The sequence below is a fragment of the Erinaceus europaeus genome, chromosome 3, assembly GCF_950295315.1.
Source record: "Erinaceus europaeus chromosome 3, mEriEur2.1, whole genome shotgun sequence".
In the NCBI taxonomy this organism is placed as follows: domain Eukaryota; kingdom Metazoa; phylum Chordata; class Mammalia; order Eulipotyphla; family Erinaceidae; genus Erinaceus; species Erinaceus europaeus.
In genome coordinates this window covers 63,884,453-63,902,022 of record NC_080164.1, presented here as the reverse complement: position 1 = coordinate 63,902,022, position 17,570 = coordinate 63,884,453, and the positions used below count along the sequence as shown (strand labels likewise).

Below are 17,570 nucleotides of genomic sequence, written 5' to 3'. Positions count from 1 at the left end.
ATTGGGGATCAAACCTGGGGCCTTAAGTTTGTAAGTCCTGTGTTTATTGCTTATCTATGTTCCCAGTTCAGTCATAGAATTAAAAAAAATCATTTACTTTGTGGCCTAGGAGTTGGTTCAGTGAATAGGGCTTTGGACTCTCAAGCATGAAGTACTGAGTTTTATCCCTGGCATCACATGTGTCAGAGTGATGCTCTGGCTCTCTCTCACCGCCTTCAATAAATAAATAAATAAACCTTGGGGAGTCGGGCTGTAGAGCAGCGGGTTAAGCGCAGGTGGCGCAAAGCACAAGGACCGGCATAAGGATCCTGGTTTGAACCCCGGCTCCCCACCTGCAGGGGAGTCGCTTCACAGGCGGTGAAGCAGGTCTGCAGGTGTCTATCTTTCTCTCCTCCTCTCTGTCTTCCCCTCCTCTCTCCATTTCTCTCTGTCCTATCCAACAACGACAACAACAATAATAACTTCAACAATAAAACAACAAGGGCAACAAAAGGGAATAAATAAATAAAATAAATATTTTAAAAAATAAATAAATAAATAAACCTTAAAAGATAATTTACTTTCATTTTCATGTGAAAGACCCAGAACACTACTCAGCTCTGGCATATAGTGATGATAGGGATTACACTTGGGGAATCTGGGATTTCAGACATGAAAGTCTGTGCACTGCCATTGCAAAATTTCTGGATCCTCCTCAATTTCTTCCTTTTTAAAAAAGATATTTTATTATTTTCATTTTATTGGGCAGTCAGAAAAAACATTAAGAGGGAAGGAGGAGATAGAGAGGAAATACACACCTGCAGCATTACTTCCACCCCTTGTGAAGCTCTTCCCATGCAGGTGGGGACCAGAGGGCTTGAACCTGCATCCTTGTGTATGGTAATGTATGTACTTAACCAGGTGTACCACTGGTTGTTCTCTCTCTCTCTCTCTCTTTTAATACTTTATTTTATTTTATTTGAGAGAGAGAGAGAGAGAGGGGGGGGGGGAGAGGGAGAAAGAGAGAGAGAAAGATACTAGAACACTGCTCAATTCTGGTTTATGGTGGTGCTGGACATTTAACCTAGGACCTTGGAATCTCGGGCATGAAAGCTTTTTGCATATATGCTATATACCCCTGCCCTCTTTATTTTTTTTGTTATTGTCACCAGGGTTAGTACAACGAATTCACTGCTTCAGGTGGCTATCCCCCCTTTTCCTACTCTTTACTTAATAGGAGAGATATAAATTGAAGGGGAGGCATAAGGACTGGGGAGACAGCATAATGTTTATGCAAAAAAGTCTTCCATGACTGAGGCTCCAATGGCCCTAAGTTCAACCCCCAGTACCATCATAATTCACAGCTGAATAGTGCTCTGGTAAGGAGGAAGAAGAAGGAGGAGGGGGGGAGGGGAGGGGGGGGGGAGGAGGAGAAGAAAAAACACCTGCAGCTGTTTTATTGCTTGTAAAGCTCCCCCACTGCAGGTGGGGACTGGGGGCTTGGTGACCTGTGTGCTTTACCAGGTGTGCCACCATCCAGTCTCCCTCCTCACTTTCTTCATTCATGTTCTTCCTCGAACTTTACACCAGATTACAGGTGAGGTTGGTGGCAATGAAAACACAAAATGCTTCTATGATGCTATTATACAAAATGACAAAAGAATGGAGTTTGTTCTGTAGGAAAGAATTTAGGCATTTTGGGGTCAGACAGTAGTGCAGCAGATTAAGCACATGTGGCACAAAGCACAAGTACTGGCACAAGGATCCTGGTTCCTGGTTCGAGCCCACGGCTCCCCACCTGACCGGTGGGGTCTCAGGTCTGCAGGTGTCTATCTTTCTCTCCCCCTCTCTGTCTTCCTCTCCTTTCTCGATTTCTCTTTGCCCTATCCAACAACGACAGCAATAACAACAATGATAAACAACAAGGGCAACAGAAGGAAAAATGACCTCCAGGAGCAGTGGATTCGAGTGCAGGCACCGAGCCCCAGCAATAACCCTGGAGGCAAAAAAAAAAAAAAGAATTTAGGTATATCAAAATTCTAGGGTCATAGGACCTGGCATTTACTGCTTTTGGGTCACAGCAAAGATCACTGGGTGTGGTCCAGGAGGTGGTGCAGTGGATAAGGTGTTGGACTCTCAAACATGAGGTCCCAAGTTTGATTCCTAGCATCTAATGTGCTAGAGTGAAAGACTGTGAAAGAAGGAATGAGGGGGTCGGGCAGTAGTGCAACGGGTTAAGTGCACATATCATGAAGTGCAAGGACTGGCATAAGGACCCTAGTTTGAGTCCCTGGCTCCCCCCCTGCTGGGGGTGGGTGAGGTGGGGTGGGAGTGTCGCTTCACAAGCAGTGAAGCAGGTCTGCAGGTGTCTTTCTCTCCCCCTCTCCGTCTTCCCTTCCTCTCTCCATTTCTCTCTGACCTATCCAACAACAATGACATCAATAACAACAATAACCACAACAATGTTAAACAAGGGCAACAGAAAGGAAAAAACAGCCTCCAGGAGCACGAGCCCCAGCAGTAACCCTGGAGGAAAAAAAAAAAAAAGAAAAGAAAAAAGAAAGAAAGAATGAAGAACTGGAAGCAGGGCAGCCTCTCCTTGGATTACTTTGCTGCATTTCAAATTCAAGTGTGGGTGGGAAGTGGAATTCAAGGTCAAGTGTGTAAGAGAAGCAGTTCCTTGTTAGGTAGAGTGAAGGTTACTGACAGGAAACAAGAACAAGTCCAAGGGTTCTGTGGAGTGTTCCCCCTCACAGGTTTCCTTTCGTTGGTTTCATTTCCTTTATTGGGAATGAGAGAGAAGCACTTGACCTTGTAATTAGTCAACAATACCACTGATCTAGCATGGTCTGACCATGTGAATTTTGATAAGCCATTTCCAGGATTTGAGTTTTATTTACAGAAGTAAAAGGGACAATGCTACTTAGCTTCGAAGACAATTGTAGATATTATTTATAATACAGCAGTTCCAGTTGCTAAATAAATGGTGGCTATTGTCCAAATCACAGAGTACAGTAGTTCTCAGCCCTGTCTCAGAATCATTTGTAGAACTTACAAAAGTATTAACCAGCTCTTAATAAGTAATATCAAGATTTTTTTTGGGGGGTGGTTCTGGGAATAGAACCCAGGGTCTTATGTAAAGCTTTTTTTCTACGACCTAGCTACACTTCTGGTCTTAAATCAGAAATCTTGGGCTGACAAAATATCTTACTTAGACAGTATGCCACTTGGCCAGTGTGCAACCCAGATTGAAGCCTGACTTTCTGTGCATTAGAGGAAACTTTAGCAAAGGGGTATATATAGCATAATGGTTATGCAAAGAGATTTTCATATCTGAGGCTCCAAAGTCCCAGGTTCAATCCCTACATTCCCATAAGCCAGAGCTTATCAGCACTCTGGTAAAAAAAATTAAAAAAAATTTTTTTAGTGCTGTTCTCCCTCTCTCTTTGCCTGTCTCTATAGAAAATAAGTAATAGGGAGTCGGGCGGTAGCGCAGCGGGTTAAGCGCAGGTGGCGCAAAGCACAAGGACCGGAGGAAGGATCCCGGTTTGAGCCCCTGGCTCCCCACCTGCAGGGGAGTCGCTTCATAGGCGGTGAAGCAGGTCTGCAGGTGTCTGTCTTTCACTCCCCCTCTCTGTCTTCCCCTCCTCTCTCCATTTCTCTCTGTCCTATCCAACAACGATGACATCAATAATAACTACAACAATAAAACAACAAAAGGGAATAAATAAATAAATTGATTAATAAATTTAAAAAAAAGTAATAAATAAAACTTGTAGAGGTGTAGCTTTAGAGACAATAAATACATAAATAAGTAAATAAATGTGGGGAGACAGCATAATGGTTAAGCAAAAGACTTTGCTGCCTGGAGCTCTGAGGTCCTAAATTCAATCCCTAGCATTACCATAAACCAGAGCTGAACAGTGTTCTGGCATCTCTCTGTATATCTCTCATTAAAATTAATAAAATATATTTTTTAAAAAAGGTGGAACCGGGCAGTGGTGCATCTGGTTGAGTGTACGTTACAATGTGAAAGGACCTGGGTTCAAGCTCCTGGTACTTATCTCCAGGTGGAAAGCTTCAGGAGAGGTGAAACAATACTGTAGGTGTCTCTGTCTCTCCCATCCCTCTCGATTCCTGTCTCTATCAAATAAACAAATAGCCAGAATCTTGTAGAAATCATACAGGACCTCCGAAGCCGATACACTAATTTAACACCCCACCCCACCCTCATTCCCAACAAAAACAAACAGGTTGCAATGCTTCATTTCCTTCTCTCCATAGATTCCTACCACAAGTTTAATTAAATTCACTAATTTTTACAACAGTTGAGAAGTGGGCTGAAGGTTACACATATAGCAGGAAATGCCCAGACTCCCTGGCAAGGCTCTTCCCTCTGCAGATTGGAGAAGTTCACCTCCTTCCCACTTTTTATTAATGAATGTGTCTAACACAGAAGAAATAAATAAGCAGGAAATTTGTAATTTTTTTTGGTGGGGGGAGGTCAAGGAGAAAACAATCACTAACTGCTAGACTAACTTGAATGCAGTGGGTGCTGACATGCCCAGTGAGATTCTCCCCCTAGACTGGTCCCACGACTAATGATTCCCTCTGAGAGGCCTTCTGGAGTTTTCTAGATTTAAAAAAAAAAAATTCGTTTATTCCCTTTTGTTGCCCTTGTTGTTTTATTGTTTTAGTTATTATTGTTTTTATTGATATCGGTGGATAGGACAGGAGAAATGGAGAGAGGAGGGGAAGACAGACGGGGAGAGAAAGACACCTGTAAACCTGCTTCACTACTTGTGAAGTGACTCCCCTGGAGGTGGGGAGCCGGGGGCTCGAACCGGGATCCTCCCTCCCTCCGGTCCTTGCGCTTCGTGCCACGTGCGCTTAACCCGCTGCGCTACCGCCCGACTCCCGTCTTCTAGATTCTGTACTGTCCAGGCCTTTTGAGCTTCAGCGCGAGTGAGGACATTTGGCCTTAGGAACAAGGTCCTCAAGTCATTTCTAAGCCCTGATTCCCAAACCATTGTTTTTATTCCCCCGACCTCTGTCATTGGCTTTAGTCACTGGTCACTTGATGGACTCAAGCCAATGAAATGTTAAAAATTAACATTTCCGCCTTCTGTGCCTCAGAAGACCCATTGGGCCCGCCCCTCGGATGCTTTGATTGGTCGTTTTCTCTTCATTCGCCAATTTATTGGTGAGTGCCGAGAGAGCGCAGTTCTGCCGGGTTGGAGAGCGGTATCAGCCTGTCCCGCGGCCATGGCGTCTTATTTCGATGAACACGACTGTGAGTCGGCGGACCGCGAGCAAGATGCCCGGAGGAATATGCTGCTGGAGCTCGCACGGTGAGTGGCGCCGGGTTAGGAGGTGGAGCAATTTTCTGGGCTGAGACTGGTTAGAAAAAACGGATTATCTGGGCCAACAGATTCTGAGGAGGAAGGGTGAATAATCTGAGTAGTTAATCTGGCGTCGAGCTTGATAATTTACCGTATCGAGTAGGAATAGGTGTAGGTCTGGCCTGAGAGACCCTGGGAACAAGAAATTAGAGAGGTCTTTGGACTCTGGGAGGTATGGAAGAGGGCGGGTGCTTGTGATTATGTAGATTCTTCAGGAACCCCACTGGGAAGCCGACACTGCCACTTGGAACCTGATTTTACCAGATCATTCCTGCGTGACCAGAGTCACTTCCTGAGCCTGTTGTCTCAAGTGTAAAAATGAAAACAAACAGCCAGGTGCTGGGATTGTCTGACAGTAACTGTACAACCTATAGCACTGTTTCTTTCCTTTTTTTAAATCCAGTGAGCAGTACTAAAGGTATAACTTTGACAGCTAGTTAGTGGCTTGTGGGGCTCTAAAAAAGTAAAGTATATTTTTCTCTAGCCCTGACCTTGCCTGCTTTTCAGGTCACTCTTTAATAGGATGGACTTTGAAAACTTGGGGTTGGTAGTAGATTGGGATCACCATCTGCCTCCACCTGCTGCCAAGACTGTGGTGGAGAATCTCCCAAGGACAGTCATCAGGGGCTCTCAGGCTGGTGAGAACAGAATCCTTCTGCTCTTTGGGGAAAGTCTGCCACACTGTTGGTCTTTCAGTTTCAGGAGTGGGAGCTGGGAGGTGGGATGTGTAATACCTTTCCTGATCAGCACTCCCTTCTAAAGAGCACAAGTGCCCTGTGTGTCTTTTGGAATTCGAGGAGGAGGAGACTGCCATTGAAATGCCTTGCCATCACCTCTTCCATTCCAACTGCATTCTGCCCTGGCTAAGCAAGGTACTGCTTCCTTTCCCCCAGCCCTCTCCCTGCTCCAGGCCCAGTTTTCAAGCCTCATTCGGTTTATGGATTGTTTGGGGGAGGGGGGGTCAGAAGAAGGGTAGGATGGAGGGTGAAAATTGGGAGTAGGGGAGAGGGGTTAATTTAGGAAGACCAGACGTGGCCTGGAACCCTGCCTTACTTTTCCCAGACAAATTCCTGTCCTTTGTGTCGCCATGAGCTGCCCACTGATGATGACACTTACGAGGAGCACAGAAGAGATAAGGTATGGGCTGGAGGTGAATGTGGAGCTTGGGGTGGGGGTCAAAATGGTGTTCCCTTAGCCCGTTCTATTTCTCACCTCAGGAGACTTGGGTAGTGCTGAGATTTCCTGGCTCTGCTTTCTCAGTGACTTTTGGTGAGGGGCCAGAGCCTTGGCAATGTGGATGCTATGGGCCTAAGACAGGAAAAGTAGGCTTATCTTAGCCGCCCAGTCCCTTGCCCATATGTCTTCAGGTATGGCTTTTTCCTTCAGGCTAGAAAGGAGCAGCAGAAGCACCAGCTTGAGAGTCTCCATGGAACCATGTACACATGAAGCAGTTGGGGCTGAGCCCTGGTCCTCTACAGTATCTTCCTCTTGCACCTCAAATCCTCATTAAAAGTTTTTTTTACCCACCCTGCAGCTGCATTGCTAACAGGTCTGGGTAGGTGTTCTGCAACCTCCACTAGGTCCCTGTGGCCATCGGTCCTAAACAGCAGAGGGCACCAGGCTAGACATCCCTCCCTGCTAAGCCTGCTGACTTGCCTGGACTCAGGGCAGCTGGGGCTCAGGTTAAGAACCCGGGGGCAGCCAGGGCTTGGGCATTTGTATTCACTGTTATAAAGTAAAATATGTCAGGATCTGGTACCCAGTGACTCAAGACAATGACACAAACTAGCACACATCTCACACTCCATATACTCTCTAGTCAATCTTGGAACTCCAGGGTCTTTCTCCGCTCCACTGTGAAAAGTGGCCATAACATTTTGAAGTTGCAACCTCCCTTCCTCCCCAGACTCACTATGGAATCAAAATTCAAACCAGAATTGGTGGGACAGGTGGGAGGAAATGTGCAAGGCCCACAAGGAGCTTCAGACCTTTAAGGGGTTGTTCTTGACTGCCCCTCTCTTGAGAGCAGGGTATACTCTTAGACTTCCCATGGGGTCAGGGACTCCCACCTTTTGTCTAGAGAAACAGGAGGATCTGACCTTCTTTGACTCCAGAACAGACTACAAACATGCAAATTAGAATTCTTTTAATAGATAATATATATTTATATAAAAAGTACTAAAATACCCATGTGGTTCTGTTGTATTATTTGCTCTAAAGAAAGTAAGGAGTAGGGTGAAGAATTCCATTACAGCTCACTGAGCCCAAAGTGGGTCTTCCCACAGACTAAGGAGCCTCACCCCCACCCCTTTTATTCCTCTTGCTGTTCCCAGCCCCCAGTAACTGCAGCAGGAAACCCCAGTGGTCTGGCCTTGGCACTGGGAAGTAGAAGGCACCTGAAGGGTTGGCTGGGTGAATGAGAATAGGTGACCTTTAAACATTAAAAAAAAAAAAAACAACCAACTGATAGGCGGCTCAGGAATAGAGTGCATGCCTTGCATGCACGAGACCTTGAGTTTGATTCCTGGCACCAGTATCACAAAAAATCAACACTGGTGGTGGCAGTGGGGAGTAGGTCATGTGTAGCTTAGGCAGATGCCAGGGCCAGCCCCTCTATGGCACGGGTGGTTATGGATGGCCACTCCTCTAGGAGTGAGGAAGCCTGTATCCCAACTGAATACTTTCTCAGGATTGCTTTTGGTACAAAGTAAATGCTTAGAAGATGTGGGGTGGGGAGCTGTGGAGACCTGGCCAGCCACCCCCCCACCCCCCCACCCCGCCGAGACCTCAGATCATGGAGACACTTTCAGGGGCACAGTTGAGGTGAGTGGAGGTGCTGCTGTTTCCAGATGACTTGCAGCCCCGGCCAGAGGTGGGCTGCAGTGCTGCCACCAGTGTCTCTGAGGAGACTGCCCCAAACTCATAGCTGAAGGTGCCGTAGAAAACGAGGATGTCAATGACAAACACCCATTCACATAGGGCTGCGCCGTGCTGTAGCTCAGAACTCTCATGGATGAAAAAGACACCACCTGGAAGAGGGCTAAGGAAAAGTTGAGCAGGAACCTGCGGACCACCCTTTCTATCTTCTCAAATCTCTACGTAGGGTGGAGCAAAGGACCAGGCCTCATTCTAGGCTGTGCTGGGCAGTGTTTACCTGGGACATGCCCCTCTCACCCCTCTGTCTTAGGTGGGAAAAGTGCTGGGCTAGAGGATTCATTCCTGGCTGCCATGTTCTGGAAGGATACTGAGGACAAGGGTGACAAAGGCAATGATTGCCAGTACGATCCGCAGGTAGGCCACAGCCAGATCTTGGGGGGCAGTGGCTCCATGGTAGGAGAGGGCACAGTGCAGGCAGACAAATAGCAGTCCAGCAGAGAAGGCCAAGCCAGTTCCAACATAGTGTAGCGATTTCGCATGATCCACCTGTGGAGGGGCTGATCCTTGAAGCGGCACCACCCTCTATGCCTCTTTCTCTTCCCAGCCCCTCCTCTAGCCCCCAAATGTGAGGGGCTGCCTGTGGATGTTGGGTCAACCCCCAGGAGACTGAGGACCACAGCAAACAGCCAGACCCTGTGAGAGCAAGTTTAAGAGGTAGGCATGCAGGGAGTCAGGCGGTAGCACAGCGGGTTAAGCGCAGGTAGCGCAAAACACAAGGACAGGCATAAAGATCCCTGTTCGAGACCCTGGCTCCCCACCTGCAGGGGAGTTGCTTCACAAGCGGTGAAACAGGTCTGCAGGTGTCTGTCTTTCTCTCCCCCTACCTTCCCCATCTCTCTTGATTTCTCTGTCCTATCCAACAACGACATCAATAACAACAATTATAACTATAACAATAAAACAAGGGCAACAAAAGGGAATAATAATAATAATAAAAAAGAGGTAGGCATGCAGGACAAGACCATCCTTGTTTCATAGGCAAGTGGACTTAACCAGTTTCTGTCTGTAGGCAGGGCATTTTTGTGGCTATAAATAAACTGCTTAAATTTACTGCCCCTCCACCCCCAAGTAAAAAAAGGGAGGTAGGCATACCTGGAAGTTGCCAACTACCACAAGGCCTGCGGTGTTGGTGCAACCTGTGATGAGCGTCGTGGTGTTAAGCCAAGAGTGACGACTCTGCTCCAGGAGCTGCCCGTAGCGCAGAAGGCTGATCAGTGCCACTGGGGGAAGAGAGTATGGGTAGGGCCCAGCAAGCCTGCCAGCTTCCCCAGGACAGAAAGGGTAACGGGTCGGGCTGTAGCGCAGTGAGTTAAGCGCACATGGCACAAGATTTGAGGACTGGAGTAAGGATCCCAGTTCGAGCCCCCGGCTTTCTACCTACAGGGGGATCGCTTCACAGGTGGTGAAGCAGGTCTGCAGGTGTCTATCTTTCTCTCCCCGTCTCTGTCTTCCCCTCCTTTCTCCAATTCTCTGTCCTATCCGGCAACAAACAACAGCATCAGTAACAACAACAATAATAACCACAAGAATGATAAAAACAAGGGCAACAGAAAAGGAAAATAAATAAAAAGAAAGGCTAATAGGCAGCTAGCTGGTGAACTGGGTCTTCTCTGCCTGTGGCTAGCAGGGTACCTGTATGGAAGTTAGCTCATAGCCTTCAAGGAAGAGAAGTGCCTCCTCTCACCTTAGCTCTTGGTGGGTGCAATGTACTGAGCAAGGGCTTACTGGGCCTTTTTTTTTTTTTTTTTTCCTTCTTTCAGGGGTGGGGAGCAGAGAACAGAGAGGAGTGGCTGGATTGGGCTAGCAAGGAGGTTGAGGGCATAACTCACCCATGAAAGCTCCCACGTTGCCAATGAGGCTGAAGAGGCAGCTCTCTGGGGGATATGTGCCACACTTGCTGAGAGGAGGACAAGGACCAGTGAGAGATGGGAACAACAGAGAGCCCCCTTTCTGGCCCACCTGCTCCTTAGCAGGCAAACTCCAGATTTATGAAGAAAAACAAAAGGCTAGGGTATCATAGGCAATTTACTCCAAAGTGGCCACCCCCCAACCCCTCACCTATTTTAGGTTCTTGTGTACTTCAAGTAATGGGAGTATCCAGGGTTGCTCAGGAACCCTGAGATTCCTTGAACTCTCCGAGACTGTCCAGGCCTACAGCTTGGTCTAGTGTTTTGTTTTGTTTTTTTCCCCCACCAGAGCATTGCTCAATTCTGGCTTATGGTGGTAGTGGGGGTTAAATCTAAGATTTGGTGCCTCAGGCATGAAAGTTTCTGCAAAACCCTCTCCTCAGCCTGGTATGGCTTGCCTTAAACTTTTACTTGGGCTGGGCTCCATTCCAGAATTCCAGTGCCCCTATTTACTATTTGGGTAAGCTTGTCTCTCAGTCCTTACCTATAAAATGGTGAAAACAATACCTGGGATGGGGTGGGGTGGGGTGGGAGGGAAGGGCTGTGGGACTTGAGAGTCTTGGGGGGTAGGGAATGAGAGGATAAACAACCCCCCCAAAAAAAAAAAACTTGCCTCAATGCTGGAAAGATTAAGTGGTACTATACAAGTGTTTAGTGCCTAACAAATAATTGATAAGCAGCATTGTTAGTAAGTGCTGTTAATTATTCCTGAGGTCCAAAGGCAGATCTTTGCCTGAGGTACTAGGCTGTGAGTCTCTAGTGGGCCCTTAGATCTCTCTGACCTGCTTAGTTTTCAGGTCTCACCTGATGAGGGGGACATCATCCAGAGTACAGCAGGTCTTAGGCCCCCCTTGCTCAGCGGGGTCAGGAGAGCAGGACTCGTTGTATGACCTGGAATTGTAGGACATGAGTAGACTGGGGGAAGGGGCTTCTCCCAGGACCTTGGTTTTCAGCTTTATGCCTCTCAGAGACCACCCCCTCCCAGACCTCCCTCAGCAGGGGCAGAAGAATCCATTTCCTAGGCAGAAGCTGAAGGGGTGAATGGGTGGCGGGAAGCAGGTAGATGGGCACACAGCCATGCCTGGAGAGGGGCAGGCGCTACCACTGTCAGAGAACAGTGGTGCCCAGGGTTTCCATCTGGCTTGCAGCAACCCTGGCCCAAGAGGGAAGAGAGATGAAGGGAGCTTTAGAGGGAGGCTGTCTGCAGAGTGCACCATACCAGTTTTCCACAGGGCACACGTGGCGGTTCATCACGGCCATGGCATACCTACAAGAACACAATTGTCACTCTTTCCCCACAGCCTCAGCACTGTCCCTCTGACTCTTCTCCTCCCCCTCTTTTTTTTAAACCTGAGCAATGCTCAGCCCTGGCTTATGGTGATGTGAGAGGTTGAACCTAGGACCTTTGGTGCCTCAGGCCTGAGAGGCTCTTTGCATAACCATTATGCTATCTCCCCTGCCCTTCCCCCTTTGATTCTGATCACAGTCTCATTGTCCTTGAGAAGGACTTGGACAGGTCCTGATACCACAGTATAGCCACAAAGCAAGACCCCCAATTAAAGGGCCTTTTCAAGTTAATTCTGACAAAAAAAAAAGTGGGAGTCGGGCGGTAGCACAGTGGGTTAAGTGTAGGTGGCGCAAAGTGCAAGGACCAGCGTAAGGATCCAGGTTTGAGCCCCCGGCTCCCCACCTGCAAGGGAGTCGCGGTGAAGCAGGTCTGTGGGTGTCTTTCTCTCCCCCTCTGTCTCCCCCTCCTCTCGCCATTTCTCTCTGTCCTATCCAACAACAATGACATCAATAACAATAACTACAACAATTAAGAGCAACAAAAGAGAAAAAATAAAATCATATTAAAAAAAAGTATGTACATCAGTGCTACCCCACTGGTCAGCAGTGGTGCCAGTTTGTCCCAAGGGGCTGTGTGCCCAGGCACCAGGCCAGACTTAGGAGACAGCCAGAGTGACCCTGGGTTCCACCCCAGAGCCTACAACAGGACAAGGGACTTAGTGTGTACTGTCAAGCTCCTGTTGGGTCCTGTCCATCCTCACTCACCCTGAGTCCATTTTTCTCCTAGTTGTTTCTCCCCCTTTACCGCTTTACTCACACAGTCCATAGGCCAGTGATGGAGAAGGCTGACAGGCTGACAGGAAGGAGGATCCAGGCGGTCATGAGGGAGGGGAGCCAGGATGGTGGTGGTGTGGGGGAGAGGACAAGAGGTAGGTGGGGAAGTAGGGATGGGTCCGGCTACCTTAAGATATTTTGCCAAAATCATCAGCCGCCCTGGCCTGGTGGAGAGAGACAGGTCAAAGTCCAGGGTCCAGCGATGGCCAAAGCCAGGGGGGAAGAGGGGGAGGTGATCAAAACACAGATTCAGAGCTTTGGGGGGGGGGGTCTGAAAGCCCAAACTTTGGGCAGAGCCCACACGGGCCGTGGACACCTGACTACCTCGCGGGGGCTTCTGCATCCCACTCAAAGAGCCCGGGGCACACCGGGACGCAGGCAGGGTCCTAACAGCTGGAGAATCTCACTCCCCCTCGCCTGAACGCTGTGGGCTGGGAGAGGGGTCGGCTGTAGACCAATCACGCCATGGAAAGCCTGGGAGGGAAGCCAGGGAACTCCCTCCGCTGGAGCGGCTCAGCCACCTGACCGCCAGCGCGCAGGGCAAGGAACCGGTCCGCACAGGGACCACAGCCCGGCCTCCGCCCGCGTGGGTGCGGTAGTTCCCGGCTCGGAGCCCAACCCACGGGGAGTCTCCCGGGACTCAAGCCACGCCAGGTGACCCTAGAGGTTCGCGGAATGGAGGGAACCCAGGACCTACCTCCCCGGATGGCCCGGATGGCTGCGCCGCCGCTGCACCCCGCTCGGCCCCCTCGTGGCGCCGGCTCAGGCTGAGGCCCCGGGAGCTGCCAGCAAGGTTTAAAGGGCCGAGCAGCCCCGCCCCTGGCGCTCCAGGCCGCGCCGCGCCGCCCGCCGGGACGTGGAGTCCGCGTGGCTGGGGCGCCAGCGCCCGCTCCCTGCCTGAGACTACAACTCCCGAGCCCCGGCGCCCGCCCGCATCGCGGTGGGGACGTGGGCGGTGCTCCCAGCTTCCGAACCTGGGCGCTGAGGGCTGTGGCTTGGGACCGGAGCGGAGGCTCAGACACCCTCCAGCCCAAATGACTGACTGGAGGAACCCCATTCCTGAGGTAGCTTCCGGGGATGCACAACCTTTTAGCTGCCCCGGGATCGCATTCAAGCACAAAGCTGGAGGAAGCATCCTTCTGCCGCTGGGCGCGTGACACTGAGGACTAGCGAGGGGAACTGCCTCACTCTGGTGCCCTGTCTACCCCAGTCTGAGGGGAGGCAGGTCTGCTTAGAAGTGAGCACAAAGCCTCAGCTGTTTCAGAAATCCAAAGCACTTTGGATTTAGCTTTTGCTCAGCAAAGTCTGGAGGGTTGCTTTTATCAGATACTTTATTTTCAAGGGTACAAGTACACAGAGTACTGACTGCCTAGAATCTATCCAAGATATTTTCTCATTGCTAAAGACTTAACTTAAGACAATGCCGGCCGGCAAAGACCAAAAGGCTAGCCATTCTAAGTAGACACAAAATGGCCAGGTGCTTGAAAGCAAGAATTAAGGTTGGAGACCCACAGCAATTTGGGAAAGGGAAGCCTTAAGATACTGATTCACCCAGATTTTAGTGCCAATGAGTGGCTTCCTGTACATTTCTTTTGGTGATTAAAAGGGTAGGAATAGTACTTTTGACATAGTACAAGTGTGCCTGGCACTGTAAAAAATGTTGCAGTCCATGTAAGACAACACTGGGGCCTACAGATACCTAAAAGGATATTTTGTCCAGGCTGCCAGGAGCAGGGGAACTTAATTTTTTTTAAAAGATTTTATTTATTTATTTACTGAGAAAGGAGGAGAGAAAGAACCAGACTTTTTTTTTTTTTTTTTTTTTTAGCCCCAGGGCTATTGCTGGGGCTTGGTACCTGCACTACGTATGAATCCACTGCTCCTGGAGGCTATTTTTTCCCTTTTGTTGCCCTTATTGTCTGTCTGTGTTGTTACTATTATTGTTGTCGTTGTTGTTGGATAGACAGAAATCGAGAGAGGAGGGGAAGACAGAGAGGGGGAGAGAAAGACACCTGCAGACCTGCTTCACCACCTGTGAAGCAACACCCCTGCAGGTGGGGAGCCGGGGGCTCGAACCGGGATCCTTATGTCTGACCTTATGCTTTGCGCCACCTGCGCTTAACTTGCTGCGCTACCACCCGGCCCCCAGAACCAGACATTTCTATGGTACATGTGCTGCCAGGGATTGAACTCGGGACTTCATGCTTGAGAGTCCAATGCTTTCTTCATTGCACCACCTTCCAGACCACGTGGGAGCTTAAATTTGGCAGCACTGGTAATGTGCCAGAAGCAGGGCCCTGTACTGTGAGGCCAATGGAGCAGATAAGCTGGATAATATTATGTAGAGAAGCCTTTTAAGACTCAGTGTAAAGGAAAAGGCACAAACAGGAAATCTGTTGGGGAGCTCCAAATCACTTTAAGAAAATAGAGCAGAGCCAAGATGTATGGCTCTGCAGTGATTACTATTTAACTCCTAGTTCAGGGGCCCAGAATATAATATAGAGCATTTGCCTTGAGCCTCAGCACCACATGGGAACACCAAGGGTCGTGCTGAGTGAGCGCCACGGATGGTAAAGTGCATCTGTGGCCTCTCTCATCTAACAGAACAGAAATGCTGGCCCTGGGAGGCTACTCAGCAATGGAACAGAGTATGTGCAAGGTCCTGGCATAGCTATTCAAAAAGCTGAATGGACTGATGTGTGGGATCTACTTTCTGTTGGCCACGCTCTGTGCTTCAGGATAAAAGGGTGCCTTTTTCTTTTTAAAAATTTTGTTGAATTGAGATAGGAGAGGGAGAGATAGAGAAGAGAACCTGCAGCACTGTTCCACATCTGGTGAAATTTTCTCTCAGCAGGTAGTGGTGGGGGCTTGAACCTGGGTCCTTGCTGTAACAAGTGCTCAAGCAGGAGCACCATTACCATGTGGCCTGGGGTGCCTCCAAGAGTCTCCCATTGTAGCAGTTAATTTTTTCTCATTTACTCAGTTGTGCTGTGAATTCCTAGCATTTTCTACTTCAGAAGTTTTGTGGCTCTTAATGTTTACTTACTGTATCTTATTGAGCTAACTTTGAATCTGTCCAACTACTATCATGGTGGAAGTCTGAGGTCTACTGAGATTCTAAACATGCAGCTCTAACAAAGTGGGGGTAAGACAGGCATTCTATAGATGATGCTTTTGGCTTAATGACAGCTTGAATAGCCCCTAAAATATAATTACCCCAAGACAGTATTCCCTACGACAGAAGGGCTCTTAATGGGTAGTTTGCAAAAGCTGCGTATCAGATAAGTGGGACCAGAGATGTCTTTAAAAGTTCCTTCCAGCTCTAATGCTACGTGATTCTAGTTGTTGTGCTACAACCAGGACAAGGCTTAAAATAGTCAAAGATAAGATTTCAAATGCTGGTTCTGTGGTCCTGAACTTTAGACTAGGCATTTAATCTTCATGTCCCTTATGTACACAAGTGATTTCATAACTTTTGGCAGAAAAAAAAAAATAGCAGTCCTGTAAAAATAAGTTTATTAGCTAAAAAACACCACTCGAAATGTATTTTCCTTTTAGGATTCCCCAAAGTTCGTACACTTCAGTTATCCACAAAGCAGAAACATTAGAAATGGGGGGGGGGATGCATTCCTTTTTATTTACAATATAACCAGTGCCAACCTGTATCTCCTGATGGCTCTGGGAAGGTAGGGGAGCCTTTCATGTTTTCTTGGCTGATTTCTCATGGCCAGGACAGGAATTCATCAAGGCAACTAACATGTTTCAAATAATTAAAAAAAAAATTTTTTTCTGACCAGAGTACTGCTCAGCTCTGGCTTATGGTGGTGTGGGGGGCTGAACCTGGGACTTTGGAGCCTCAGACATCAGTCTCTTTGCATAACCACTGTGCTATCTATCCCTACCTTCAATGTTTTAATTCCATGGTGACACTTCCACACAGATGTTTCTGAGTCAGTAATGTCTTTATTTTTATTAAAAAAAATTTTTTTTACTATTTTCCCTTTTGTTGCCCTTGTTGTTATTATTATTATTGTTGATGTCGTCGTTGTTGGATAGGACAGAGAGAAATGGAGAGAGGAGGGGAAGACAGAGAGTGGGAGAGACAGACACCTGCAGACCTGCTTTACCACCTCTGAAGCATCTTCCCTGCAGGTGGGGAGCCAGAATCCTCATGCCAGTCCTTGCGCTTTGCGCCACGTGCGAGTAACCTGCTGCACTATCGCCCAACCTCCCATGTCTTTTTCTATACACAATGGCTTACATTCACATTTAACTCATTTGGGGATCTACTACCCTACCAAATGTATGACTGATCTTCACTATGCCAAAGGGTCTCTTCCAGCTCCACAGGCCCCTCAGAGGACCATGGAGATGGAATGACCATTTTAGAGGCTCACTGACAGGGGGAGGTTATTTATTATTGTCCCCACTGGTCCTATTGGCTGGCCAGGCTCCACAGGCTCCTACTCTCATGCAGTACAGAAAGTTTTACATTCTTCTTTTCCCTTCTTGCATTACATTCTTCAAAAGACTTTCACGCTTGCCAACTGGCTAGAACTCAAGCTTTAGTGTTTACTCTTGCACAGTCCAAAGACCATGTAAAACCAAGCATCTTTTAAATTGTAACATTACCCATTGTGGGCCAGGAAACACATATTTAAAATTCAAGGCTTACTCTTAGTAAATGAAGACCACTTTGTTTTGAATGATATCTCATGATATGCCTCTCACGATACCAGACTTTTTAGCTAGCCAAGAATATGCCTACTCAGCTGCATGTTGGCTCAAAAGTAGCTTGTTAGAAAGCTCCAGATAGTCCAATACTGTTGCTACAGTACAACACAGTATGGAACAATCTTCTTTGGGTCATCTCTAGAACCTAGGAAATGCTCTAGAACATGTTCCTTGAGGGCAAAGCACCAAGCTTTGAAAACTGCCTAGAGGCAGTCTGACACACTGGATGGGTTCAATCCCCTGTACTACCATAAGCCAGAGCTGAGCAGTGCTCTGGAGGGAAAAAAAAAAAAAAAAAGCCCTATTGGATAGTACTATGTTGAACCCCAGGTGAGAGAGGTGGCACTATCATCCCTAGAGATACATTTCAGGCGGGCCTGAAGCACTGGCAGCATCACTGCTAATAGGTGTGCTCTGAAGGACATCTCATTAGGTACCAGACTTAAGAGTTTTTAAATGATTATACTGCACAAATGAAGAACTAGAGAGC

The 17,570-nt window shown here is 48.0% G+C and overlaps 2 protein-coding genes across 3 annotated transcripts; one reads left to right on the top strand and one right to left on the bottom strand.

The window, feature by feature from the left end:
- The first annotated feature begins 5,173 nt into the window (after positions 1-5,173).
- On the top strand, positions 5,174-7,819 carry RNF181 (ring finger protein 181). Its single transcript, XM_007529863.3, has 5 exons — positions 5,174-5,330; positions 5,889-6,019; positions 6,144-6,253; positions 6,444-6,518; positions 6,768-7,819. The coding sequence occupies exons 1-5, from the start codon at positions 5,245-5,247 to the stop codon at positions 6,825-6,827; spliced, it is 462 nt and encodes a 153-aa protein (XP_007529925.1). The 5' UTR covers positions 5,174-5,244; the 3' UTR covers positions 6,828-7,819.
- Positions 7,513-13,268, bottom strand: TMEM150A (transmembrane protein 150A). Of its 2 annotated transcripts, XM_007529864.3 has the most exons (8): positions 13,044-13,258; positions 12,330-12,510; positions 11,445-11,492; positions 11,030-11,116; positions 10,148-10,215; positions 9,411-9,538; positions 8,627-8,804; positions 7,513-8,410 (listed from the first exon to the last, which is right to left on the bottom strand). In XM_007529864.3, exons 2-8 carry the CDS (start codon positions 12,392-12,394, stop codon positions 8,169-8,171), a joined length of 816 nt encoding a protein of 271 aa, XP_007529926.1. In that variant the 5' UTR covers positions 12,395-12,510; positions 13,044-13,258; the 3' UTR covers positions 7,513-8,168. The 2 variants fall into 2 exon arrangements, with proteins under 2 accessions (XP_007529926.1, XP_060043301.1); XM_060187318.1 differs by lacking the exon at positions 11,445-11,492 and having other exon boundaries at positions 13,044-13,268.
- Between the last annotated feature and the right edge of the window lie 4,302 nt (positions 13,269-17,570).